We start from the raw sequence: 27,305 nt of genomic DNA, 5'->3' as shown, positions 1-27,305 counted from the left end.
ATAAATGATTTGTTTATATTTTAGTAAATGTATAATAGGTAACATTTCAGATGATAAAAAATGGCATTAAATAGGTAAATGTGCAATGGGGTAATGGGATAACATTTAAATGTTTTTAAATAGGTAAATGGGGATATTAAAAGTTAGGTATAGTATCATAAAATAGATCTAGGTTTAGAATATAAAAAATGTAATTTTAAAAAAATAGGTATGTAGAGATAGTGTAGGTTAGAGTTAGGTTTAGAATATAAGAATATGTTAGTTAGTAGGCATGTAGAGATAGTGTAGGTTAGAGTTAGGTTTAGAATATAAGAATATGTTAGTCAGTAGGTATGTAGAGATAGTGTAGGTTAGAGTTAGGTTTAGAATATAAGAATATGTTAGTCAGTAGGTATGTAGAGATAGTGTAGGTTAGAGTTAGGATTAGAATATAAGAATATGTTAGTCAGTAGGTATGTAGAGATAGTGTAGGTTAGAGTTAGGATTAGAATATAAGAATATGTTAGTCAGTAGGTATGTAGAGATAGTGTAGGTTAGAGTTAGGTTTAGAATATAAGAATATGTTAGTCAGTAGGTATGTAGAGAGAGTGTAGGTTAGAGTTAGGATTAGGATGCTTTTCCCCCTACAGGTACACAGGAACGGGGATATAAGGTTAGTGCGTGATTGTGTGAGAGAATGGAAAGCCAAGGGCAATAAGGGTTGTTTGGACTCCTGCTAAGGGGGGTCCTTACTATTGGGGTATTAGGTTAGTGACAGGTTAGTGTTAGGCTAGTAGTTAGGGTAGATAGGGTAAGCACCCCCTGAAGCATGTTTTGCCCGGAATGAAAGGTGTGTGAATGGCAGTAACATGGTTGAAGCCTTGTCGCGGCGTTACTGCTCACATGGGTAACCATGTGCTAATTCAACCCGAGTGTAAGACTGTGTGTGTGTGTGTGTGTGTGTGAATGCCTGTTGTAATTATTCTATATGTTCTTTTGTGTCTAGTGCCTTATATTGTATTTAACCACACCTACATTTAGAACAAACTTTTCCTGAGTGTTTAGAGTGTAAAACCACATCCCAGTTGTCACAATCATTTGCATGCATATATTCCTAAAAACATGAAGACTAGGCTCTTCATATGAAAAGCATTAAATGTGTTTCCAATTAGTTGTAAAATGATATGAGTTTGAGGCCGTGCCTTCACGAACCCCAAAAACAGATCTCGTAAGTACATAAATGTGCCCAATTTGTCTAGGGTACAATTGCAAAAAGGAGTTAAGAATTATGATAGAGGTTCCAGTGTTCTTAGAGACATTGATGGGTGTGCCCATAATGATGTCTGATCTCACCCACGGGCAGCTAGGCCATGCACCCATTATATCATGCAAAGGGGTTTTTATGGCAAAAAAGAGGTAACCTTTGATGGGTTAATACCGAAGCATGGGGCGAGCCAGCCTGGGAGACCAGTTTAGGCAATAACTAGTGATGCGCACAATGCTAACAAATGAAAGGCATTTTCTCTTGTATAAGTCTTTTCTCCATTGATAGTAACAGATACAGTATGTCTGGATAGCCATCCCAGAGGGCCGCTAAATTAAGAGAGTAAAAATGAATCATTTTTTTTAACCTTGCATTAAATGAAATATGTATCAATGTAGTAACAAAGCAACATATTCTGTAAATGTCCCTTTAAGTACAGTTATTCCTCTTCCTCTGCATAAGATGCATGCATTTAGACATCTTCCAGACACTAATAATGGTGTTTATATTTCTATATTTTCTATATACTAGTGTATTTTTTGGCTTTACCAGAAATTCATCTTAAGGGTAAGGCAATACACAAGCAGAAATTGGCTACGGACTCTTGACTGGATGAACAGCCTACTGGCCTGTAATAAACCCCTCTTAATACCCATCTAGAGTTCATTGAGGAGGAGCAGATGGACACTGGCCACACACACACAGGATGACATTCAGGACACTGGATAGTTGCACAGATTGCTCACCAATGGGTTGCCCAATAATACCATATATCTGGCAAATTTAGTAATGCCTTGCAGAGGGGTGGAGAATTCTCAAAAGCAGAGTAAAAATAAATTGTAGTCAAAAGAAGGTCAGATTCACAAAACAGAATATGACTGCTTTGTACACTTTATTTTATGTAAGCCAGGAATGTGTATTGGCCTACCTGGTCCGTATTGGCATGTTGATACATGTTGCTTTTCCCCATTCTCCGACACTAGTTCTCATCAAGTCTGAGCACACACAGGGAGGTTTTTAAACAGATGATTCCATGAGCAGGTTCACCCTAACATTTTTTTTTTTTTTTTTTTAAACACACCTCCTAATCTTAGCTCAGTAACCGTAAGGCTGATGCCACATGTAGCATATTCATGACAAACGGAAAAACGCTAGCCAAGAACCCGCCACTACACTTAAAAAAAGGTTCTACTTGTGCCTGCACCGAAAAGCATTCAACCCGCTTGGGTGAAGGGACACGTAGCTCTGCCTGAAACTACACATGCAAGCATTTTCAGGCAGAAATGCGCTATGTATGCCTGCACCCCAGTGGATTTAATGCTTCTGGCATTGGTCTCCCTTCCCAGTGGGCACAGACCTGCATGAATTTTTGAGACCAATTAATACATATGGACTGATGGTGCCATGCAGCAGATCAGATTAAAACACACTACATAATACACTCAAGGAATGCTTTGGGGTGTTTGCCCAAGTCTGCTGGTGCAGCAATGCTGTGTACAAAGAGAGGGAATGCTGGGGCTTTAGAGAGTTTTGACCAAGTTGTACATGTGCCCATGTTTTTGCCTTAAACTGAGCAGAATCCAGTTTGGTTTGTTAGTCTATACATTGAATGATCAGCCTGCCATATGGAACGGACCATTGAGCAAAGAGAATCATTCTGCCACTGACTGTGCTGGAAGATAGTCTCATGATCCATTTGGATGAACAGGCAGATATTCCCATTGTACCCAGCATAGGTCTCTTGCAGAAGCTGGCTCCCATATAGTGAGAGAAGACCCCTATTTCAGACCATTCAATTTAGAGCCTCACAATAAAATGGGAATAGGGCAATACAAAAAATAATGATATCCACACAGACCGTGCAAGTGATAAAGGCTTGGTGTTTATTATTCACAGAATTATATATTACAATAGCATATAAAACAATTTTACATACAAACACAACACAGCAATTGTGCAAGGCAAGAACTGGAAAGGCAGCAGCAATATGTATTATTGTTCTTCATTTTAAATAAGAGATTTAAAATATATTTCCCCTTTTAATATATATTTAACCCCTGCTTGTAACAGTATAAGTAAGCACCTCTCTATGAAGCCATATGTTCACTCCCCTGATGAGGGTTTTGGAAACAGTTTATGCCAGAGTCCTTTGGCTGCTGCAGCTTCTGGGCTCATTGTCTGACCTGAAATGGGAGGCAAAGCATTTACTATAAAAGGCACAGATGATCACATTTATGCCATCAAGTAAAACACACTCTAGAAACACAATATTTAGCCATTCAAGCCTTCAAACCAGAGTAATTGTGCTACAGTGCTGCTATAAACATCCATAGGTTTTGAGCCATATGGAAGCTCATCCCTACTTAGGAGTTAGGCTGTGATTTTAGATATAAAGGGGACAGCCTCTTTGTAATGTCAAAATACATAGACTGAGAAGGGATTTCTTCTTCTCTACTCACCAGCAGAACTAATGTACAGTATAATGCTGCTGAACACTAGGATCAATTACAGGTGGGAAAGCAGGATATTTTAGGGAGTATAAACTGTATGATTATACATGATTCTACAGCACCTTAAAGAAGAGTGCACCAAAAGGACTTGAGGGGGTTTTACTGCTCTTTTATTATATTGGCATTTGGATATGACATGAGCTCTCTTATAGTAACTAAGGCTACATTTATCCCCTGAGCCAGTGACACTCGTGTACACCTGACGGGAGAGGAGAGAGTGACAGACAAAAAAAATCCCCAAGATCCGATACTCACATTCTCACCAAGGCGATTCCTCAACTCTTCAAACTTTTGTAGAAGTTCTTGGTACTTAATATGGCAACAAGGGCAAGTCTGGAATGGAACAAAGGGTTAAAAGGGAAGATCAAAATAGAAATCACAGCAATTCAACAAGAGGGTTGTTTGTTTTTAATTAAAACATAGCTGGATCATTTATTAAATCAGGTGATTATTGAAAAAAAAAAAACAACAATGTAAGGCCAGAGTAATGTGTATGGCAGCTGCTAGTCAAGGCCCTTATCTGATATACAGTACATTCCTGCTCTGAGTAATGAGCTATATTAAACAAAGTTTGCTGGGATGAAAGCCAAGTGCCCAAGATATCCCCACCATATCCGTTTCGGCTCAGTGCCATAGAATGCACCACAAGAGTATACAGTGATGAAGCCAACGGGCAATGCTGGCCTAATACAAGCCATTAGCATTACACAGGTATTAAGCTGCTGTGTAGCCATTTTAGATTTTCATTCCCCTATCACTTCTGGCCCACACATTGACAGGAGGCCATCAGACTTGCAGTCCAGGCCAACTTCTTCCCAGCTGGATATGTATAATAGTAATGGCAATGATACAGACATACCTCTAGGTGCAGGCATCCTGGAGATTCAGATGGAGATACAATTTCTGTATAAAGAAGCATAAATGGTGTCACCAAAGTAAAGGGCTTGGGGGAAGGAGAGGACAGAAAGCAGAGACAAGCAGTGCACCTGAATCTGTAGCCACAGTAGCCTTTGGCTTATCCATACCCTGAGGCCTGGCAGGTTCACCTGAGGCACAGGAAGCCTCCAGCTGTGCGTTTCTTGGTGCCGTTTGGGTCTCATTCTTAGTTGTAACTGAAATTTCTCTTTGAGGTTTCTTCATGGCTAAACCTAATTTAAAAATGGCATTTAGAGAATAATAATGTTTTGCCTTTAGTAAAGCTGAACTCTAACAGGGCTAACATTATATACGAGAAAAGGCAAAGTGTCTGTACAGGTGTGTGTGTGTGAAATACACATATTAGTTTATGATATATTAGCTCTAACAATAACTATTACTCTGTGCCCATACCCTGCCTAGTAAACTACAATGAAGTTTAATAGAAGCCCAAGGCCGCTGGTAGGAGAGTGTACCACTAGATCAGTGATCCCCAACCAGTAGTTTAGGGGCAACATGTGCTCACCACCCCCTTTGATGTTGCTCCCAGTAGCCTCATAGTACGTGCCCAATTTTAAATTCCTGGCTTGGCGGCAAGTTTTGGTTGCATAAAAAACAGATGTACTGCCAAACAGAGCCTCCTGTAGGCTGCCAGTCCACATGGGGCTAAATAGGCAATCATATCCATTATTTGGCACCTATAGGTACATTATTCATGCTTGTGTTGCTCCCCAAGTCTTTTTACATTTGAATGCGGCTCACGGGTAAAAAAGGTTGGGGATCCCTGCACTAGATGGCGCTATTGCAACCTGAACCACAATCTGTATAACGAGCAAAACATTGATGAGGGCTGGGGGCATATTAAGCATGGGTGCTCTGGCACTGCAGTTAATGGATTTTTCATTGTATAAAGCCCCGAGTTTCCGTTTGTTGTTGTTGTTGACTACTGAAATAACAGCATAATGGGCTTTGATTTGTCACATTTCAAAGTATTTAAAATATAATGTAGTGTTGCAAAGCATTGATAAAAGCAAAATGTTTGCTTCAGAAACACTAACAGTTTAAATAAAAAAGCTGCTGAAGCAAACACACTAGGATTACCAGTTTTGGGCAAATGTACATTATATTTTAATTGCTTTAAAAAACACTTTCATTTTGTGGCGTTACTGTTTTTTTAACAAACAGAAATTCCATGTTATAGAACGGAGAAGACCTGGGATTTTAGCCAAGCTCCCAGACTGCCTGTGTGAGGAGCAGAGTACATTGTGGGTCCCAGATGCCTTTAGGCTTAGCTCTTACCTGTTCTCTGCAGTGGAATAGGGGGGCGTACAGATGAAGGCGCATGTCTGAGAAGGCCAAAACTCTGAACTCCTACAAGTAAAAATGTTATTAACTTGTTGAGAAATCTCCAGCACATAAAGCCATGAACAACAGGACACACACAGATCTCCATGCAGACACTCAATACATCAAGCTCAACATGGATTTCTGTTACATTGCATATTAAATAATAAGCATTAATTGTGGCAGGGAGCAAAATGCTGCTACACACCATGGATCGCTTCTCATTCACTAAACTAGAGCTCTTTTCGTTCATCAGCAGCCCTTGGTTTATAATAAATATATTGTACTTTTCCCCAATGTTTCCTAAACAAGACTACTGGGGTCACTTCTTTTTCTATTGATTAACAAGTAAAGTGCCCTTACCAGATGGAACAGCTGGGCGTATAGAGAGCGCAGGAGCACATGTAGCATCCTTTGGGACTTGGGCGCTGCTCGGAGCACTCAGTCGGGAGGGTGGTCTAATCACAGAGGCATTGTTTGTTATCTGAGCATGTGTTAAACTTGGTCTTGCCTAGAAAGAGAGATGGTGTCACCATGTGGTTAAGAAAAAAAAAAAAAAAAAAAAGATTCTGATATAAAAATCAGCTTCTCTACAGGAAAATGTATGATCATGGCTTGTACAAAGAGAAAGAAACACCTATACAGCCATAGCGGTCTGCAATGTACTAAGCACAGCACTGCAGGGAACAAAGCATCAGTGCTACACACTGGTTATACTTTCCAGCCTATATTTGGGATAAAACATTAACACCCCTCTGTCATTTAATCAGTTAAAGTGTGTGTAACTTATATAGCAGGTCTGCATAGGCCCACATTAGCATACGATCAGCTTAATCTATAGGTGGCAAAATTAGGCAAATATATGTTCATTGAAGATGTTGCCAAATAGTCAGGTCTTTTACATGTGCCCATAACGTTATTAGTGCCATGCAGTTACTTGGGCACAGACCTGTGATCTTCTGGACTTGCTGCTACTGAGCTTCTTTATCAAACTGACAAAAGGTAAGGGGGGATCCAACTAAACACAAAAAGAGGGTTCCCACTACACTGATATCTATGGGGCTTGAAAAAGAATCAAGTGCTCCCTCTAGTGGTCACAGTTGCTTTAACCCACTTTACTCTGCTCAAAGAATGCAGTCACAGTGAAAACTTTGGAGAGGCTCCAAATCACATTCAAGTCCTAGTAGTGATGCTAAAGAAAACAGACTACTGTTTTCAATCACAATTAGACAATATGTAAAGGGGAACTCATGGAAATATATTTTAAATGATGTTGTTCATTAGGATTAGCAGGTGACAATGCTACTAACCTTTGCAGCTGCAGCTCTGGGAGTGCGGAATCGGCTACCGATAGTTCTGTTTTGGGAAGTGTTTGCAGCTGAACTTCCAGCACTCGGTTTGGCATTACCAACACTGGCTCTCACTAGGCTGTTGCGTGTTAGTGGAGGTCGAATACTTCCTCTGGCTGGAATTCCAGTTCCCCTTGGAGGAATTTGGGAGAGCACTTGCTCCTTTGTCAGTTTCTGAGGCACAGGGGCAGCTGTTAAGGCCAATGACCGGCGGGCAGATGGTATTCCAGATGATGGGATCCCAGTTCCAGATTGCAATGCCCGTGCTTGGGGGAGGAAGCTTCTCTGAGGGTTACGTGGGAGTTGAGCGACATGAGTAGTTTCTCTTCCTAGATGCTTCCCACCTTGCGCCTGATGGCTTTTCTCCCTTTCCTCCTCAGATGCTTTGTTTGCAGATTCGTCCACCACAGAGCAGACTGATAAATTGGGGTCATGCTGCGTGGAATCTTGGCTTGACTTCTTAAACTGGAAGTTACTCAAGCCCGGAAGAGGTGTTGAGGTAACAAAAGAGAGTGAGCTAACAGAAAAGACGCTCTCATCGTGAGTAGCCTCGGTTTCCTGGGCCACTTCACATGGCTCCATCTCTCCCATGTCGCCTGTAGGTTCATGGCAACTCAGTTTGTCACTCTCATGGCATGAGGAGCTGGTTGTCTCACAACTCTTATTGTTGTCCTCTGCTTTTCCAGAAATCTGATGCATTACTGCCATGTTTGAACTTTCTTCCTTGCCCTCTGTTAATGTATTAGCCATTGAAATGGATTCTTGGGATACCTGTGTGACACCAGTTACTGGCATTTGGACTTGTGAGGACTCAAGGACACCCAAACTGTCAGCTCTTGCCACTTCAGGTAATGCAGTGTCCTGTGCGGGATCAGAAGTACAAACAGGTCCAAATGTCTGCTGGTCTTTTACTAATATAGCGTCCCCACTATTCTTGATATTATTAACTGACCGTTCAGATGCAGAAACTTGAATCGTGCTCACAGGGCTATTGTTAGGAGAAAAAGAAACATTCGGAGACATTACGGGTGCCTCTCCAGTGGCCTTTGAAGATGTAGCAGCTGCAGAGTTGACCAATGGATCCTTCATATTGTTACAAACTGTAGTATTGGAAGTGTTAACCTTTTCATCAACTATTGTTATTTCCTGTGTTGTGCTGGCAGAAAGCTTGGAAACAGCCTCCACTGTCTGAGCACCACTAACAGCCATAGCATCATTATGTGTTGGTTCTGCATCCTTAATGAGCGTTTCAGAACACATTTTTGACACTGCTGGTTCTGGCACAATATCATTTGTGGTGTTGCTGGAAGTAACATTTAGCATAGTATTAGGCAACTTGGAAACATTGACGGTATTGACCTCAGGCAAAATCTCTTGTGTAGTGTTGCTGGAAGAAAATTGTGCCTCAGCATCAGTTATCTGAGTGGCTATAAGGACCTCTGGCTCTAGTACAATATCTAGAGTGGTGTTGCTGGAAGTAATCTTTGGCATAATATTGGTTGCCTGTGCTCCAGTGGTCTCATCAGGCTCTAGCAAAATATCCTGTGTGGTGTTGCTGCAAATCATCTTTGGTACAGTGTCAGCCTTCTGAGTGCAAGCAACATCTTCAGGGTCTGACAGAACATCCTGTGTGGTGTTAAAGGAAGTCATTTTTGGCACAACACGAGTCACCTGGGCAATAGCTGGTTTTAGTGGGAAAAGAACATTATGTTCTAGCACAATATCCTGTGTGGTGTTAGCAGAGGCCTTTGTTCTGGCATCAGTGACCTGGGTGGTGTTGCCCGTGGTTACCTCGCCAATTATAATTCCCCGTGGAGAGGATTTATATGGAGCTTCGATAACCTGAGTGGTGTTTGCAACAATGACCTCATCATGCAGAATGTCAAGTGTGGTGTTGGCAGAAGCTTGGAGGCCGGTCTCAATCACCTGAGTACTGTTGGCTGCAGCACCCTCTTCAAGCACAATGTCCTGTGTTGTGTTAGCAGAGGTTTTCTGCAAAGTCTCAATTTCCTGAGTAGCATTTACACCAAGGACTTCATCATGTGCAACAATAATGTCTTGTGTTGCATCGATAAGGGCTAGAGGTACAGCTTCAATCAGTTGGGTAGTGTTGGCATCAGGAACCTTATACACCAAGACAAGATCTTGTGTAGTATTGGCACCAAGAACTTTACTTACTGGGACAAGGTCTTGTGTGGTATTGGCATCTGGAACCTTACTCACTGGAAAAAGATCTTGGGTAGTATTGGCATCAAGAACCTTACTCACTGGGAAAAGATCTTGTGTAGTATTGGCATCAGGAACTTTTCTCACTGGGACAAGGTCTTGTGTTGTGTTGGCATTCGAAACCTTACTCACTGGGAAAAGATCTGGTGTAGAAGATAATTTTCTCACACTTTTGATTACCTGAGTTGTGACAACTGCTTCATTTGTTATTTCCATGTCCACTGTTGTGTTGGTAGGCAATATGAAATCAGCTTCAGTTTTCTTAGAGGAAAGTTCTGAAGAAGCAGACCTGCCAACATGTTCTGCATGGAAGCTCCTACCCTCAAAAGTGCCTTTCTCCATCTTTGCTTCATTCATTAAGTTCATAATTTTCTCAACATTTCCCCCTCTTTTCATTTCCTGTGGCACATTTAATCTTGTTCCGTTCACCACACTTTTAGATCCTGAATGCCCGTGGGTCAGCAAAGGACTATTACTGTAGCTCTTCTCTTCACTGTTGCTGAGGTTATTAACAATACTCTTTGTTTCCTTCATTGGATCCAATTTTTGCTTTTTGCTGCTGCACACCCCATCTGTCCCCTCACCTAAAAAGAATATTCCTTCAGTTGAACTATTCAAAGCTTGGATCCTGCCACAAAGCTTACCCTTGTCTTTTAAATTAAAGTCATGGAGCTGCAGGTCCAGCTTTTCAAGGTCAAGAAGACTATCTCCAAGCATAGAAGGTCCCTCATTTGCAGGACTGCTGTCTAAAGATCTTATTATATTTGCCACTTCACATGCTAGCATGGACTTCATAGGGGTGCAGTCATAGGGAGGTGGTTCTGCATCAATGGAGGACACATCCAACTCTTCTACCTTTCGCTTTCCTGCACATCTTCCTTCTGTTTCTTTGCCTTCCAGCTGGTCAACAATGTCTTGACATTCTGCAGCAAAGAAACTTCGATACAGTGGAGCCTGCATGGGACTTTCCTGTGCAACAATGCTGTAAGTTTTTTTAATGCGCACATTTGGTGTAGCTTTTTCATTAACACTCCAATCCTCATTGGACTCAAGATCCACTTCCAATACAGGTGTAAGCTTCTTCTTGGCCTTAGTGCCAGTTGGCAAAGGAGTGCTGAAAAATTTGTTTCCTGTTACAGAAGTACCTTCAGACATTTCATAAGCTTCTCTGATTTTTGGAAAAGCCTCATCTAAGATGGAAGGTATAGAAGAATCACCAAGACTGCTGCTGTTCTTTCTGGGGGAGTTTGGATTTTTATTAGTGGTTTTGCTCTCTGCTTCTCCCTTCTGGACACATCTCAATTTACTGATGCCAGTCATTTGTTTTTCTTCATCTATTATAAAAGACCCATCCTTGAAACTACCAGCCTCCTTGGAGTACAGATTCATCATCATCATCGGCTCTTTCCGCCCACTTTCCATGCGATCATTGGATGCCTCTGAAAGACGTCCCCTTTTGAATCTGGACTTTAAGGAAAAGGAGGACCTGAAGCTGTCTGAATCACTCAGTCGCCTTTTGCATGGGCCTGTGGGCAGCTCCTCGCTTATTTTGGGGACATTGCTAATATCTTTCAGCGCTACTTGCTGCAATGGATTCAGCTGACTTTTTGTGCCTGATGGCACTTTGAGAGTTGTCTGAGCAGGGTTCTCCAGCTTTGTAAGAAGTTACCTCCTTATGGAGGGCAGGCTCATTTAGACATTAAACAAACCGATGGCGTCTGCTCTGGAACACCCTAAAATTAAAATAATTAACACGCGTTATGGTACAAACTAGAATAATCAACAAAGTGAGCACATCAAATTTGTTGGATTTTTATTAATATGTCAGTTTTCCATTTTAATAAAACATGCAAAATGATTTCTGTCCCATAATGTTGTCCCGATAGCATGGAGTGGGGGTAATTTGGGGCACCACAGTCAAAATTCTGAACAGCAGTTTTTGCAAGATTCAGATTTGCCTATTTGGCTTTGGTATTTGGCCATAACCAAAAATAAAAGGATTTAGTACATCCCTAGTTTTGTCCAGTTTCTACTTTCATAATGTGGTTAGAATGAGTTGAACACTAGGGATTCAGATAATTTGACCTTACAAAACAAGCTATTCAGTGCATAACCAACTGCATTATTACAGGGGTCCTCCTCCCAAAAAAACTTTTTTGCATAATTAAACTTCAACTGTTTTGTGAATGTAATTGCGTAAATCTTATTTCTGACTCAAACACTGTAGCAAGTCAGCTCTTCCCTGGTTCCGTTAATTGGCTTCTGCTTCTTGGGACCCTGCCTGAATTGTTATTTCTCCTATATAGCATCTAAAACCTGACTGTAAGCATTTGTTTTTAGCATATACTTCTGTTTAGGTACTTTCTTACTTATATTCCACGAGAACATATTAACTGCTGCCTGGTTGCTTGGGGGAAATACGCCCCCAAGCAATCAAGTAGCAGTTAAAAGTCCAAACCAGAGAGTAGCAGAAGACAAACATGTAAATAGTAAAAAAAAAAAAAAAAAAAAAAGTCTAAAAGCCAATTATCTTATCTTCTGTCTACATACTAAAAGTCATTTAAAGGGTAACCACCTCACCACTTCTTTAAAACAGAGTACTTACCACCCAACCATTGCACACGATTCAAGCTGGGCACATGTGCAGTACAGAGGTCTCCAAAGAAGCTCAGTACTGTACATGAGCTCACATAGGGCAGTGCCTGAAATACCTGGGAGCCTGGAACAAGGTGGCAGCATGCCCTGCACAAAAGTGCCCCAGGGCAGAAGCATTTGTGGAAAGGAAATAAGGGCACACACTGTACATTACATGGAACCTAAAGTTTGGCTCAATTCCCTACATTTTATATAAAATATAACATAGGGAACAATATGTCTAGCACAGTTACCCAATGTTTGAAAAGCCAAATGGTATAAAGGATGGCACATACAGGCAAAAACTAGGGTTACCACCAGCTCTGCAAATAAATTTTCCCACTGTTATTAATACTCATTTCCCCCACACTGCCTTGCAGGTCACAATTAACACCCCGTGTGTGAGCGCTGTATGGCTTCCATCTGGTCCACCAGATACAATTGCAGTTTAGGGATGCACTGATTCTGTAAATAACAAATCTTCCACAAAACGTTTGGACAACTGAACATTATATTTTAACAGATTCAGAACAGTATTTGGGCAAAGTCACAACCTCAGTGGTTCATGTGACCTTGCAAAAACAAACTGGATTCAGTGCATCCCTCATGGCAAATAAATTAAATATTAAATCATTTTTTACGTATATTCATCACAAACTTTCAGTTGCCTTAAAGTTATCTGCAAATGTAAGTGGCACTGAAAGCAGTATTTGCTCTGCTCTTTCTGACTCCTGAAACAGTGTAGTAAGTCAACTGGCTTCTGCTACATAGTTTCAGAACCAGGTCAGGCAGATGCTGCTTTAATAGCAGTTACATTTACAAATAACTTGAAACTACAGTGGAGAGCCCAAATAAATTCTCTAATCATAGCCAGGCTGCCCCTCTCCCACCAACCACTGCTTTGGCGCCCCAAACCCACAGTTTTACACTCAAGCACTAAACCCATCTCCTGTGCGATATCTGCTATTAAACTGCACTTCCCATAATGCCATGCCAGCCTGCCATAGTTACACTGGAAAATAAGGTGCTACTATAGTTACGATAAGTAAGCTACTGAGAGTAAAGAACGTTCCCTACCTGCCAATTTTTAGTCTACAGAACCCCTAGTATTGCGCTTTCAGGCTCTTACCCACATACGATGTACCTGCCGTAGGGTAACTCCCAAACAGATTCCAAGCTGAGCGACTGCTGCTAATTTAAACAGCCCTCCCTATTCACTATTGGTTTTGAAGGGAGGCGTTACGGAACGCTTAGAACCAATTGCAAAGCTGACAGAAGAATTTAGCCAATGAAAAAAGAGAGGAGCCTGGATGTCGTCCAATGAGGTATTCCGGAAGGGGACGGAACCGGCGCCTTCAGCTGACCGGAGATTGTCAGGTCGTATAGAAGGCTTCAAACCTTTAGCACAGCGCATGCGCAGTGCAGAGGGACTGTTCGTCCCCCTGACAACGCAAGAGGTTCGGCGCATGCGTGATAGGTTCTCCGGGCCGGGTGTGTCGGTCCCCGCAGTATTTCGGTCCTGGTTTCCGGTCACTATGTCGGACGCCACGGTAGCGGATACCCGGCGGCTAAACTCCAAGCCCCAGGACTTGACGGACGCCTACGGCCCTCCCAGCAACTTCCTAGAGATCGATATCTTTAACCCACAGACTGTGGGAGTCGGGCGCAACCGATACACAGTGTACGAGGTCCGCATGAGGGTGAGTGTTGCCTGGGCGCAGAAAAGCTTTATTATACTGAGTCAGGGAGGGCGATAAATGGGCAGTATACCCCCTGATTATATAAGTGGGCATTAAATAGTCACAGTGTGGAGATAGGGTGCAGCCTACGGGTCAGCGCTCAGGGAATCTCTGCTCTTTCAGCTGCACATTGAGCTTTACATTGGTATGCTGGCAGTCTGTTTCCTAAACACCAGCAACAAAAGAAAATCTACTTATAACGTTTTAAAACACTTCAGTTCAAACTAACCAGTAGTATTATTTATTGGAATTATTTGTTTGTAAATGTAGCTGCAGTTGAAAGCAGTATCTCTCTGCACCCTGGGTTCTGACTGTTCCTACAATGTAGCAGAAGTCAGTTGTTGTTCTGCCAAGGAAGGTCTGGTAATCAGCAGTGCAGAGAATGGCAAGGAATAGATGTGACACTGCTAAATGCATCTTTCTGTTTGAATATCTGGAATGGGGAGGGCACCATCGGTGAATTCCCAGTCACCAACCTTTACATATGACCCTTTGATTTAGATCATGGCGCTAAACATTGAAGCCCAGGGGGCAAATTGAACACCCAAGTCCTTTGTGACCACCATGCTAGAGAATTGTGACCAGATCATTTGGAGAATCAGAATGTAGCTACAGAATGTGATTTCAAACTGGTAAAGCGAAAACTTGTGATTTTTCAGATATTTTGGTCATCCTTACCTAATTTTTCTTTTCCCGCTGAACACTCAGGGTGAAGACACACTAGGCTACTAGTAGCAGCTACTTTTTCAAGGCTACTCAACTCCAGAAAATACCCTGCTATAGACAATACTGAGAATTGCCTCTGCTAAAACACACATAGAGATATTTATCAGTAAATGATCAGCATTGCCTTTTTTAGTAGCCACAAGTAGCTGCTACTAGTTGCTCCATGTGTCTTCACCCTTAGAATTTGACTAATTAATATGGACTTCATTTGGGCTTTTTACTGATAATGCTACCCCTTTGGCCTGTGTTTGACATAATCAGTATGAAGAGTGAACACTGTCAGACCCAGATTTGTGGGAAGGCCACAAAGGCTTGGGCTTAGGGCAGCTGAGATCTGGGGGTGGCATGGCGCCTGCTGTCCGCTTCTGCAGTAAGGACTGGGTGGGAGATTTTGACAGCTGATTAAATCTTCTGTCCATCCAGTCGTGCAATTGTGGGGAGTAGATGAGTAAGGTGTGAGCTGGAGGGGCAGGTTCAGGGGGTTTGTGAGAGGCCAAGGGGAGCTCCAGTTTTAAGTCTAGCCCTGAGCACTGTACTGTTTGCTCCTTAGGATGTCTTTGTGCCTCCCCACAGCCTGGCCTCTTGGATAAAGCGCTGCCTAATGCAAACAGCTCTCCATTCAGCTTAATGACCTGCAAATAAAGCTGGAAAGGAAGGGCTTGCACAGTAAAGGTGCCTTATACTGCCCATGTATGAAGCCTGTCTGCCTGACTGACTGATTTGGACAAAAATTGTCTAGATATCTATCTGCCAGGCATAAAAATCCTGTCAGGGCGAGGACTGCATCAGCTCATTAATGTGTTCCTTTCCCTGACAGCCTGCATAGTTTCATTTGTTGATACTGCCCAGCTCAATGTGGGTGTATCGGGGAAAGATCAGCAAACTGATTTTTAGGTGCATGGCCTACTTATCGCATTGTGCCTAAACTCCATTCTTTGACTTTCTCTATGCTGACACAGGCTGAGGGTCGTCGACTTTCCTCAGGTGCCGCTTTACCAGGAGTGGCCAAAAGCCACCAGTGTTTGTATTTTAGATCACTGCGCCTCTAGCTTTTTGCATTGGCCGATTATGTATTTCTGCAAGAGCTGTTAGTGTTGGTTGCCTCTTTCTGTGTTAGAATATTCTGTAACAAATAAATAAACAATATTGACTCCTGAGAGAGTTCTCTCATTACATAAAATGCATAAAGGAAGGAATGGGCCCCACTACATTAGGCATTGCAGTGAAAATGACAGTGAGTCACCAATGTTCCTTTTTAGCTGTTGCTGTAATATTAAAGAAAAATTAAGAATGTACCAGTGAATTATACTCCGCTAAATATAGAAGGATTGTGCTTTAAAAAAGTTGTGATTCTGACTGATTTATTGAGAAAATCCACCAAAACCCCACTAGTCCCGCCCATCTGTTCCACTTCCTGCTGGCTGAATTCTCTGGCTGTGCAGGGGGCGGCAGCTCTTAGAACATGGCACTCTAGGATAGGAACCAATCAGCAGCTAGGCTGACCTGATAGGGAACCGAAGTATTGTATACAAACTAATGTTCTATCTTTCTATAGCAAAAACACTCATGGATAGGCCCATAGATCTCTGCTATACAGAAATTGTATTTACTGTCATAAACAACATTTAAATAATGCAGTTATTGTAAAGCAGGCTTTAAATTTGTAGGTTGTAGGGACATTTGATGGTATAGGATTTGTGTTGGCTAGTCAAGGGGGACTGTCTATTGGCCTTTTTCCCACCTCCTTCCTGAGCAGAGCAACATCAGAAAATTTCTGTTTTCCATCTGAATGTATATCTCTCTGACTGTAAAGTTACAGGACCGGACCAGCTGGTAGTGTGGTTACAAAATTCATTAAAAATAATAATAATCAAAAAATAATGTAAATTGAAAGGTGCTTAGAATAGTTTTTTTTAAGGTTTACTTATCTTTTAAAGGATATCCTTAAAAGGAAAGTGCTAATCTAAGCACTTTTTTAATTTACATGGCAAGTTCCTTGCCTGGTTCTTGACTGGAAGCTGGCCTGCAGGTAGCGCTCTTGTAACAAAATTCATTCATCTTAATAGTACGTAATTCCCTTTATATCTTAGAATCCTAAAAAGAAAAGTGCTTAATTCACTTATTTTAGGATTTACTTTTCCTTTAAGAGGCTAGGGTGTGCTGGTGGTTTATTCTACATGGTACAATACAAATGTGGCCATGCCTGTGTAAGGCCCATTGTACAGTATTCATCCATGTACCCATGGGCTGATCAGCTGGAGTGCATAAAAGGCTCGTGCATGGCCACAATACAGTAATGCCTCTGGTTAAATTTGCAGCATATTTGAAGTGTTGTCTCAGAGTATGGAGCAGGGGGAGAAAGTTGCAAATATTTTAGAGGAAGACGTAGTTATGTGATCTATGGGTTTTCCGTTTTGTTTTGTTTGTTTTTTTATCTGAGCAACTTTTAATGGAGATTTGGCCCAAGCCCAGCTCTCTGTATGTGCATATTCATTCATTCATTCATTCATTCATGCCTCTCGCTTCCATAAAACATGAAGAAGTTAATTCTGCATCATCTCTGTAGAATACCACATTTAGCAATCTGGTGTAGTGGAAGTTACAATCGAATTTTCAAGAATCGAACTAGTGGAACTGTTATTGGGTTCTTTAAAAATGAAGTGATTCCGTACTTCCCTTTTGCGGATCCAGCCCCATTGTGCATGAGTATTTCACACACTTGACAACTAATGACACTGCATACTGGAAGGAAGTGCTTTGTGTGTAACCCACTCTGCAGATAAAACAGAATGCTGACAGTTACACTTTTTGTCACCTCCAGGGAAAGCATGGTGATTGGGACTCCTTATGTTTTTACCAAGTTAGATTGTCTTGCTTTTTTTGGTGTCTTTGGTTTCTGGCTGGGATTTAGGCACAGTAAAGCTGGACCTTTGTAAAACTGGTTGTAAATCGTAAAAACAAAACATACCTGTCGTATTCTAAACTAGGATTCCCTAACTTTTTTTTTTTTTTACCTGTGAGCAGGGGAACTCCGACTTCCAAACCAAACAACCCCACACAACACAGAAACCACTAATATACCTATCACTGTAATCTGTTAATTCTAAACATATGAATAAATACCATTTTTATAAGCTGCAAAGCAGCTCTTCTCTTTCTGCACCATTTGAAATCCCCGGCAGTGGAGAAGGGGACTAAAACATTAATGTTACAAATTATAATAACTTTTCCACAGTTTAGAGACAGCATGCAGGAACTACATAACCCACAATGCATTGCACTGTGATGTTCCTTTCCTTATTGCTTTCACATGTGCAGGGAATTGTGGGATTTTAGGATGCAGGCTGAGGACAATCGACTACTGTTACATTTTATTTGAGTCAAAGTAGTCAGCCAGATCAGCAGGAGAACAGGTTGCCGGGCTTAGGGAACTGTTCCAAACCATATTATTACATTTAAAAATCATGAAAAGGCTACATATTTTTTAATTTATGTATATTGCAAAGTTGCTTTTCAAAAAGTTCAAGTTTGGGTGGAGTTCCCCCTATAAATATAAAAAAAAAAAAAAGTTGGGGAGCAATGCAAACATGAAAAAAAAAAACTTCCTATGGGGTGCCCAGAAAGGGCTGTGACTGGTTATTTGCAGGCCAATGAGGAATGACAGACTCCAGAAGGCAGTTTAGTAGTACACATGATCTTTATACCTCCAAAACTTGCCTCCAAGTCAGAAGTGAGCACTTGCTTTGAGGCCAATGGAAGCAACATGTTATCCACAAGCCACTGGTTGGGTATCACTGCTCTAAACCCTTCATTGGAAAAATGTGTTTGAATTTGGGTCATGTATTGCATAGCTCCAATAACAGAAGAGGCAGCAAGTGAAGGGACAAGCCTGTGAATGAGCGCTAACCTAAAAGGGTAACTATATAACATCAATCTACTGTAGATTAGGTTTGGGGAAAGCTGTTATTTAGGAACATAATTATAATTTATATTAATAATGATAAAAAATATAGGACTGGACAAGCCTCAGCCTTTAGTAAATGCAGCACCGCAGTCTAATCGCCTTCCTTAAAGGAACTGATAAACCTCAGCATCACAAAAGGGTTAAAATCCAGGTCCAAATTGCAAGTGGGACCGTTTTTTCCCTTAGTAACAGTAACTATGTTATTGATCCCCAGCCGATTGTTGCAGAGCTCTTTTTCTTAGTGGGCTCCGTAAAAATGTTACAGCATTGCACAGGGACGTGCTCCTGTTAATGTGCGCCTAAATATAATGAAAATGTTTTTTTCATTTGAAAGAAACTACAGAATGGCTGAGCAACGGAGCACTGCACAAAAAAACCTTTGCAATAATGATTGATTTGATCTTTTCTAGACAAATCTGCCCATCTTTAAACTGAAAGATTCCTGCGTTCGAAGAAGGTATAGTGACTTTGAGTGGCTGAAGAATGAACTGGAGCGAGACAGCAAGGTAAGATGATCAAAAAGACATGGCTGGATGTTTCACTCCCTTGTGTAAATTGTTTGAGGAACAGTTTGACAAAGCCTTACCATGCTTTTTGTTTTACATGTAGCGAATTAACTTTACAGTAGGATAGCTTCTGTGGAGTAGAAAACAGTTATTCATTGCTGCACCACACTGCTGTAGCCTTGAAAATGATAGCACTTAGAAGAAAACAAAGTGCCACCCAGGATGTGGGGTTCTTTTAGTTGCATGAAACAAGAAAGACATTTACAGTGCTTGGTCTAACCCATGCACTGCTAGATGTACCCATACACCAGCACTCGGTCTAACCTGCATTATAGGGTTAGTCCTATACTATGGGCAAAATATGTACAGTGCTTATCAAAAATTACAAAACATTGACAAATCAAGTAGTTCCCCATACAGCTCATTCCATTCATGGGACAAATTCCCTTGGCTGCTTTCTCTGGGATCTGTAGGAAGGTCTACCTATGTCTCTGGTTTCCTCAGGGGCACCACACAACTGGTAACCTTTTATGTAGTATGATGTAGCAATAAGCCCCTTTTTAGTTCTGCAGTGGTTGTACCCTGTTGAATAGTTAAATCACTTTTGCATAAATGATGTTAATTATAAAGGCCTGTTACTCTCTTCTTATTGGTTGCAATTTTTAAGTACATGAATTGACTTTGCTTTGAAAAGTAACGGGGAATTTATTGTAAGCATATGCACAGAAACATTTCTTCCTAAACTTCTCCTTAACAACCTTGGTAGGACACCGTCTACCAGGCAACATCGGAAGAAGGTATAAGATAAAACTAATACATTGTTCCATTGTAAATAATCCACTATGATAAGAGCCATTCATATCCTGTAAATTATATCCTTATAAACCAGGGCTGTCCAACTGGCTGAGATTAACTGCCCCCCTGCATGGTTCTCACCTCAGATTCAGGCTGAAATCCCCCTGTATTGTTTAATCATGTAATCCCCTGTAGTGTTCACACCTTTTAATGCCTTCATTGTTTTCGCCCTGCATTGTTCACACCTCAGGCTCAGGCTGTAATCACCCCCATTGTTCACCTGTTCACACCTCAGACATTCCCTCTGACACATCCAGCATTGTTTCTCTGTATCCTGCCTGTGTGTGCCATAGGGCAGGCATAGTGTGGCACACATAGGCAGGGGACGGCAGGAATAGTATGGCACACATAAGCAGGGGAGAGCAGGCATAGTATGGCACACATAGGCAGGGTCGGAGTGGGGGGTGCAGGGCCCACCGGGCTCCCGCCCCAGGGGCCCTGCTGGTGCCCCAGCCAGCCATGTCCCCTACCCCCCCCAAGGGCCCCCCTAACCCTCCCGCAGGGCCCCCACCCGACGTCCTCACCGAGCGCGTATAAATTGAACGCGTCAGGGGAGGACCAGTCAAAAGGGGGAGCGCCGGCAAAGGTCGGACTGGGCCGCCGGGGCCCACCGGGATTTTTCCCGGCGGCCCAGTCCAACCCTGCACATAGGCAGGGGAAGGCAAGCATAGTCTGGCACACATAGGCAGGGGAAGGCAGGCATAGTATAGCACATACACAGGCAGGGTAGGGCAAGCAGTACTCTGCCTGCTCTATGCTGCCCATGTGTGTCATACTCTGCCTTTTCTTATGTTGCCTGTGTGTGCCATACTCTGCCTTTTCTTATGTTGCCTGTGTGTACCTTACTCTCCCTGCCCTATGCTGCCTGTGGGAGGTGAACCTGGCAGGGGTTTGTTCTGGGAGTTTATTAGCATTTGGAAATAGTCATTATATGGTCCCTAAGGTGTGTAATTATATGCTAGTGGTTGCTGTGCTATCCACATAAGAGGAGGAGGCACATGGATATAAGTGTATGTCTTAATATGACATAATATAATTCTTTCACACATGAATGAAGGGTGATATCCCTTCAGTGAGCACCAACCATTGGGTTTCTTGCTGTGTTGCCACCATTAATGTGGGGATGGTCTTAAAAGCTGTTGTGATAACGTGTGTAGTTTGAAGTGGGTGCGGTTTAAAAAAGGGGAGTGGTCAAAACTGGCTTCCATTATCGGCCCTCCACCATGTAGGCCAGAAAAATTCCAGCCCTCGGTACCACAGAAGTTGGACAGCACTGTTATAAACAGTGCTAAGTGATGTCATCCATTATAAGAGGTGCTCAGTGATGCAGATTTGTAAAGTATGAGGATATTAGCTTATATTTGGAACACTGGTCAAAAAAATTTCATTACAGTAATGATTCTTCATTGTTATTTATATATGACAATAAAACTTAAAACTATATTTTAAAACATGATTTACTATATAAACTACTGAATATCTTAATATTGGTCAGGCCAAAGCTCCATACGGCTGAATCTAGACAAGCCATATGGAACGCCATATTTTTCTTTTAAAACACAGACCAGTATCTTCTCAGCAGTGTCCCATTATTAATAGCAAATGGTAACAATTTTTTCTAAAATCTTGTACTACATCTTTGGCTATGCCTCCAATAATAAATAATGATCAGTGTACATACTATATCCGTTGGTTATGTTTTTCTCTCTCTCATAGATTGTAGTACCACCACTACCAGGGAAAGCGCTAAAGAGACAGCTGCCATTCCGAGGGGATGAAGGGATATTTGAAGAGTCATTTATTGAAGAAAGAAAGCAGGGCCTGGAACAGTTTATTAACAAGTAATGTTGCATTTGTAACTTTTGTTTCTGTACAGTTAACATTTAGGGGCTTATTAATTAAACCACAAATTAATCTTTTCGCATGTATATGCATCATAGAGAATTGTATTTACATCTTTTCATAACATAATGTGTTTTCCAAAACAATCTGGCTAATTGTTTTCATTTTTAGTTTTAAATTCTCCAGTTTGGCATTTTAAAAAGGAAAAAAAAAGTATAGGTGTTGGGTTTGGGATAATGTGTGCTTAATATTGACAAAAACTGTGGCTTTCCTACCTCTTTCACTTCTATGTATTATACTTGTGGTATGTGTAATATGTCTCTCACATCGTTGCATTATTGTCTTCAGTAACATCTGATGTCTTTTGTAAACAATGAATGGCTGTAGGTGAATCGTTTGTCACTTCTTTGACTTGTTTTATTTAGCTGGCCAGTCTTTTACTGTCTTTTACTAAGTGTTTTGGGACCCACAACTTCTCATTGACTTTTTTTTGTTTGCAGGATTGCCGGACACCCCCTTGCCCAGAATGAACGGTGTCTGCATATGTTCTTGCAAGATGAAACAATTGATAGGAATTATGTGCCAGGCAAAGTGCGCCAATAAGGGACAAAGGCAAATCCCTCCACACCTTTTATTGCCCCTCACATCATCATCGCCTGCTAAATTACATATATTTTTACACTACTCCCACTTAAACTCCCTTCTCTGCCATGTTTCCCTTTGCCTTTAAAGGTCACTGTATCCCCACTCCTGCTGCTCTATACAGAATGATGCCTGAGGGTGCTGACGAAAGCATTAAACAAGCCTGGCAACCTCCTGTACCATGGGTATCTCTGGAAATAGGAAATTCAGCACCAGAACCTCCCCTTACATGTCTTAGCTCTGCAGTGAGAGTGGTGCTGATACTAAGATGTAACCCTTTCTTAAGACCACAGTGACCTTGCTGTGGAAGGCTATGGATATAATTTGAAGGGGAACTTAAGTCTCTTTCCATGTCTCATGACCTTTAACCCTCGACAAATCTTTACATACAATCTGTCGATTATTAAGGTCTGAGGCTAATTAATTATGCCCTTTCAACCCCCTCATTATATAACTACATATGTTTATGTAACATTCAGAACAAATGTTCATGTATGGTGTACAAGCAGCTATAAAAAGAGGCAAGCTTTAAATCGTGTATGCTTTAATATGCAAGTGACCAAACCATTATTGGTCAGAATATGATTTAGCTACTCAGACCTACGCTGGTATGGCTGCATTGGCTCTGAGACTAAAAGAAGCTGAATCCTTCGTTTAAAGCTTTGAATACCTCGTTGCTAAGAAGAGCAGGCACAGCAGAGATATAGTATAAGGATTCCAGAGCCAGGTGGTGAATTCTATGATGGGCTCTCATCCCATACGATCAAACAAAATGCCTTTTTAATGGTGGAGCTTAACAGAAGAAAACACTGTTTCCCGACATAAGTTTTGCGTCCACTTCAAAGATGTTCTTTAACTGCCTGTGATCAGATTGGGGAAGACGTTTCTGTGACTGGATTGATGGAGTCATCCCTAGGATTTGCAGAAGGGATCAAATCTGATGGAAGATTCAGTGCTCTTCTTGCTCAACTGCATAGGTGGGGTGGAGGTTGTGGTTGTTAATTTTCCCTTAATAGGGTCATGACTGGATGGAGAGTGGGGCAGATGGCCTGCGACATGACCATCAGCTGCAGATTCAGAGGAGCAGTCACCATCATCACTGGTCAGCTCTTGATAGGGCGTCTCATGTCTGTCACTAGAGGAGTTTGTGTGGCCACCGGTGTATGCCGATCAGTTGCATCAGTGTCAAGCCTGGGCTTCTGGGCATCTTTGCTGCCTGCGTCCTTGTGTTGGAGAACATTTCTGTGTATATAAATATCTATATCTCAAAGATGAGTCTGTGATGTTTTTTTTTTTTTTTTTCTTGGTACAGTTTAAAAGATACCCTTAACCTTGTTGTTGTAACCTAGAGCTTTCCAGCTGGGAGCAGGTGGCCTGGTTTCCATGCATTCCACGCAATGCAGTTAGTTGGCAGATGATTTACTTAATATATTGTGTGTACACAAAGAAAGAAATATATGGATGCAAATGAAGGACAAATGATCCCATGTATGATATCGGGGCTTCACAGTGCTGTGCAGACATATTGACCTCTTCTGTGGAAGGGGCATCTGTAAATTCCGATTAATACAACACTTTTCAGCCACATAGTAGACAATAACAATGATACTTATTACCAATAATAGATGTATTAAATGTGGCCAACTATATGTTATGTATAATGATAATTGTAAATGATAAATGTAACTTTTTTTGTCTGTAAATGGAGGGGTTACCAGACAGGTGATAGTTAGGAAAGGTACACATTTCAGTACTTGACTAAAGTAGCCTTCCATATGTTTATGCCCAATGGACCTATAAGCTGTTTTAGTGACTATTTACTGTGATGGTAAGTGCCTGGTTGCTCATCCCATCTCCCCCTACTGGCCAAGCATAAGGTAGCCATACACGGGCAGATTTAAAATGCCAATACGGGCCCTTTAGATAGCTGAAAGGAAAGTCATTTTGGCATTTTACTGCCAATAGATTTGCCACATTAGTGGCACCTAACACAATATATTTATTCTGCAGAAAGCATTGCCATACTTAAGTAAAGAGCCCTAGAAGCTTTCTCCGTTTGGTTAAGACAGCAGCTGCCATTTTAAATAACTTTCTGCTCCAGCTCTAGCTGTTAGAGCTGAAATTACACATTCCTAAGGATAGGGGGGAGCAGGAGAGAGCTGCGCAGACTCTGACCCTGGGGATTAAGAATGTTTCTGAGAGAGGAAGTCTTTTTTTTCCTGTTGTGCTAATCCATTTGGCCCTAAGGTCAGATTACAACAATATCACCCAATTTAGGTGGGCATCTTTGGCAAAGCATCTGTGGAGAGCATGTAGAATTCTCTTGTAGGTCTGTCAAAAGATGTAACATATAGTGATGAGTGAATCTGTCTCGTTTAGCTTCACCATAAAATTTGCGAAATGGCGAAAAATTTGTGTCCTAACAATCCCTGCCAGAAGCACAGTAGGAGGGGGAGAGCCAATCACAGCCCTGCACTCACACAAGCACAGACAGGCTTCAGTTCCCTATCAGGTCAGCCTAGCTGCTGATTGGTTCCTATCCTACAGTGCAGTGTACTGAGGGCTGCCGGCTCCCCAGCTCATCCATAGAATTCATCCAGCAGGAAGTGAAATGGATGGGCGGGCTTTTGGGTGAATTTTTCAATAAATCGGTACAAAACACAACTTTTTTAGCACAATCCTTCTATATCTAGAGAAGTACAATTCCCTGGTACATTGTTAATTTTTATAGGATATGTCTCCTTTAAGTTGTTATTTAAATCGACCTAGAGGGTTTTTTTTTGTTTGTTTTTTTTATTAGTCCCTGCTTTACTAGTAGACTATCAAACTGACATCAGTGAGTTGAGCCCACATGGGTGTGTATTGTGGGTTTTGACAAAAGATGTGATAAACACAATTGTGTGTGTGTGTGTGTAACAGAAACCTCAGAGCTGCCCTGGAGCTGGTGTAAGCAAACATGGCTGTTGGAGTGTTGTCCGTTCAAGTTTCCCTCGGAGGTTCAACCATGGGCCAGGCCCCCTCGTAGCTTGTATGGGTGAAGACACACTGAGCTAAAACACGACAGTTATCAGTAAATGATCAGCATTGCAGGCTGAGGTCCCTGCCATTGCTCCAAGCATCTTGTGGACCCAACCCCATGCCAGGGAGGATATTTACATGCCTATGTATGATTAAGCGCCTTAGGTGGCACAAAACGGGTAAGGCTGTTCTTTGTGATAGTGTAAAGGTGCGAAATAAACTAGAATTTGCTAGCTAGCTGCTACCAGTTTGAACTTTGGGTGTGGGGTTGTGCCAGCCTGCGTATAGTGCTTCCTGTGCTGAAGGTCATTTGCACCCGGACCCACCGTTTCCTGTGTGAAGCTTACACCCCTGCGCTAACTGGTGTACCCTTTGAAGTTTGAGGGTATTTACATTTATTAGTCATTTACAAAAGTTTTTACACTCTTGACCAGTGCTCTCATTTTACTGAATAACAAAGTATACATCATTTTACATTAGTAAAACATTTTAAGAAAAAGAAACTGAAGTTTGCTGTTTGCTTTAGTATTCAGTCTCTACAAGGTTTGCATGGGGGGGGGGGAACAATTGCACTAACTAATACACTGTAACTAATACACTGTGATGCACGTCAGTCCCTGCCTTCAGTGGACCTTAAAATTAAAGTTGGCTAAATATTGGCGGTAACCAGTCAACCTTTAACCCTTTACATGCTGTAGATGCAAAATCTATGCTACTACAGTACATGTTCCGGTTCAACATGGGATTGCAAGTTCTCTGGTTACAGCTTGCAGAAACATTGGCTAGTGTGGCCAAGGGTTAAAATAAGTTGATTGCAAGGTTAATGTTGTCTCACCATGTTTATTTGCTGGGTGTCTGGATGTTTCAGACACTTGGTAAATACATGTGGTAGGACAATATTCACCTTGCAATAAAGTTCTGTGGGATGTGTTAAAGGAGCAGCCACGCATAGATTAGCGTTGGGGGGACTATATTGACTGTTCCATTAAAATAATTGTCACATTTTTTAGAACAACACATTTAGGGCTCTTGCACACTTTATGAACATGAGTGTACACATTCAACTTACTGTAAAGTACAATGATTGTGTTTGTAAGCCAACAAAATGGTAAGAATTGGCTGAGTCACTTAGGTATAGTGAAACCTGCGCCTCACATGCACAAAAAGCCATCTCTGCGTGCTGCACTGCTCCCTGGGTGATGGCAGAGCATTCCAGAGATGTAAGAGACAAAGTAATCGGAATGGTTACAGTAGGAAAGTTGAGAGTCATAGTGGATATTGCTGTTACTAAGGAAGTGGAATCTATGTCAAACCACCCATGTGCACCTCAAAAAGGTTGTCCCTCAATTAATGCTTCCCCGACAAAACTTGTGAAAGAAGCCTTAAATGGGCCAGGAAACACCTAGAAGTTCAGTCATTGAGACTAGTGTAAAGGTATGCCAGTCAACTCTATGGCCTTGTTTGGGAAAATGACACACAAAGAATTAAGTACATAATGATGCTGCAAAAAAAATTATGTAAAATTACTAAGGGTGCTTTTTAAATCACTTTTGCAATTTACATTATTTTTTTCAGTCTCAGAACTAAGTTTTTATTAACTGCCAATATAGTGACTTTTGTAACAAAAGTGCCACCTGCTGGTAAATGCCTCTAACTGTACATTCTGAGAGATACACCTTCAAAAGGAAAACAGATGTTCTGCTGTTGCTCTGCTTGGGAAAGAGATCAGAAGCCTTAGATGCCCTTTCTAATCTCCTTTCTGAGGAGAGCAACATCAGGACACTTTCACTTT

The 27,305-nt window shown here is 41.6% G+C and overlaps 2 protein-coding genes across 4 annotated transcripts; one reads left to right on the top strand and one right to left on the bottom strand.

Annotated features, from left to right (window-relative positions):
* Window positions 1-3,103: 3,103 nt before the first annotated feature.
* LOC100492545 lies at window positions 3,104-13,457 on the bottom strand. Of its 3 annotated transcripts, none has more exons than XM_002934884.5 (8): window positions 13,351-13,457; window positions 7,323-11,320; window positions 6,376-6,523; window positions 5,968-6,039; window positions 4,740-4,901; window positions 4,613-4,656; window positions 4,009-4,086; window positions 3,104-3,426 (listed from the first exon to the last, which is right to left on the bottom strand). In XM_002934884.5, the coding sequence occupies exons 2-8, from the start codon at window positions 11,007-11,009 to the stop codon at window positions 3,415-3,417; spliced, it is 4,203 nt and encodes a 1,400-aa protein (XP_002934930.2). In that variant the 5' UTR covers window positions 11,010-11,320; window positions 13,351-13,457; the 3' UTR covers window positions 3,104-3,414. The 3 variants fall into 3 exon arrangements, with proteins under 3 accessions (XP_002934930.2, XP_002934929.2, XP_004916880.1); XM_002934883.5 differs by having other exon boundaries at window positions 4,779-4,901; XM_004916823.4 differs by having other exon boundaries at window positions 13,299-13,403.
* A 263-nt stretch (window positions 13,458-13,720) lies between these two features.
* Window positions 13,721-23,767, top strand: snx12 (sorting nexin 12). Its single transcript, NM_001015790.1, has 4 exons — window positions 13,721-13,921; window positions 19,061-19,156; window positions 21,728-21,852; window positions 22,354-23,767. The coding sequence occupies exons 1-4, from the start codon at window positions 13,757-13,759 to the stop codon at window positions 22,454-22,456; spliced, it is 489 nt and encodes a 162-aa protein (NP_001015790.1). The 5' UTR covers window positions 13,721-13,756; the 3' UTR covers window positions 22,457-23,767.
* The last annotated feature ends 3,538 nt before the right edge of the window (window positions 23,768-27,305 follow it).

Source organism: Xenopus tropicalis, chromosome 8, assembly GCF_000004195.4.
Source record: "Xenopus tropicalis strain Nigerian chromosome 8, UCB_Xtro_10.0, whole genome shotgun sequence".
NCBI classification, from domain to species: Eukaryota; Metazoa; Chordata; class Amphibia; order Anura; family Pipidae; genus Xenopus; species Xenopus tropicalis.
Note: the sequence above shows the minus strand (reverse complement) of the source record. Positions and strands in the feature narration are given on the sequence as shown.

Excerpts from the sequence above, each read along its gene's own strand:
- LOC100492545 (XM_002934884.5), bottom strand. The coding sequence starts at position 11,009 with ATGGAAAGTGGGCGGAAAGAGCCGATGATGATGATGAATCTGTACTCC. Across the intron at positions 6,524-7,322 it reads CCAGAGCTGCAGCTGCAAAG|GCAAGACCAAGTTTAACACA; the intron begins GTTAGTAGCATT and ends CTCTCTTTCTAG. Across the intron at positions 4,087-4,612 it reads CAGGATGCCTGCACCTAGAG|ACTTGCCCTTGTTGCCATAT; the intron begins GTATGTCTGTAT and ends GTTCCATTCCAG.
- snx12 (NM_001015790.1), top strand. The coding sequence starts at position 13,757 with ATGTCGGACGCCACGGTAGCGGATACCCGGCGGCTAAACTCCAAGCCC. Across the intron at positions 13,922-19,060 it reads TGTACGAGGTCCGCATGAGG|ACAAATCTGCCCATCTTTAA; the intron begins GTGAGTGTTGCC and ends GATCTTTTCTAG. Across the intron at positions 21,853-22,353 it reads CTGGAACAGTTTATTAACAA|GATTGCCGGACACCCCCTTG; the intron begins GTAATGTTGCAT and ends TTTTGTTTGCAG.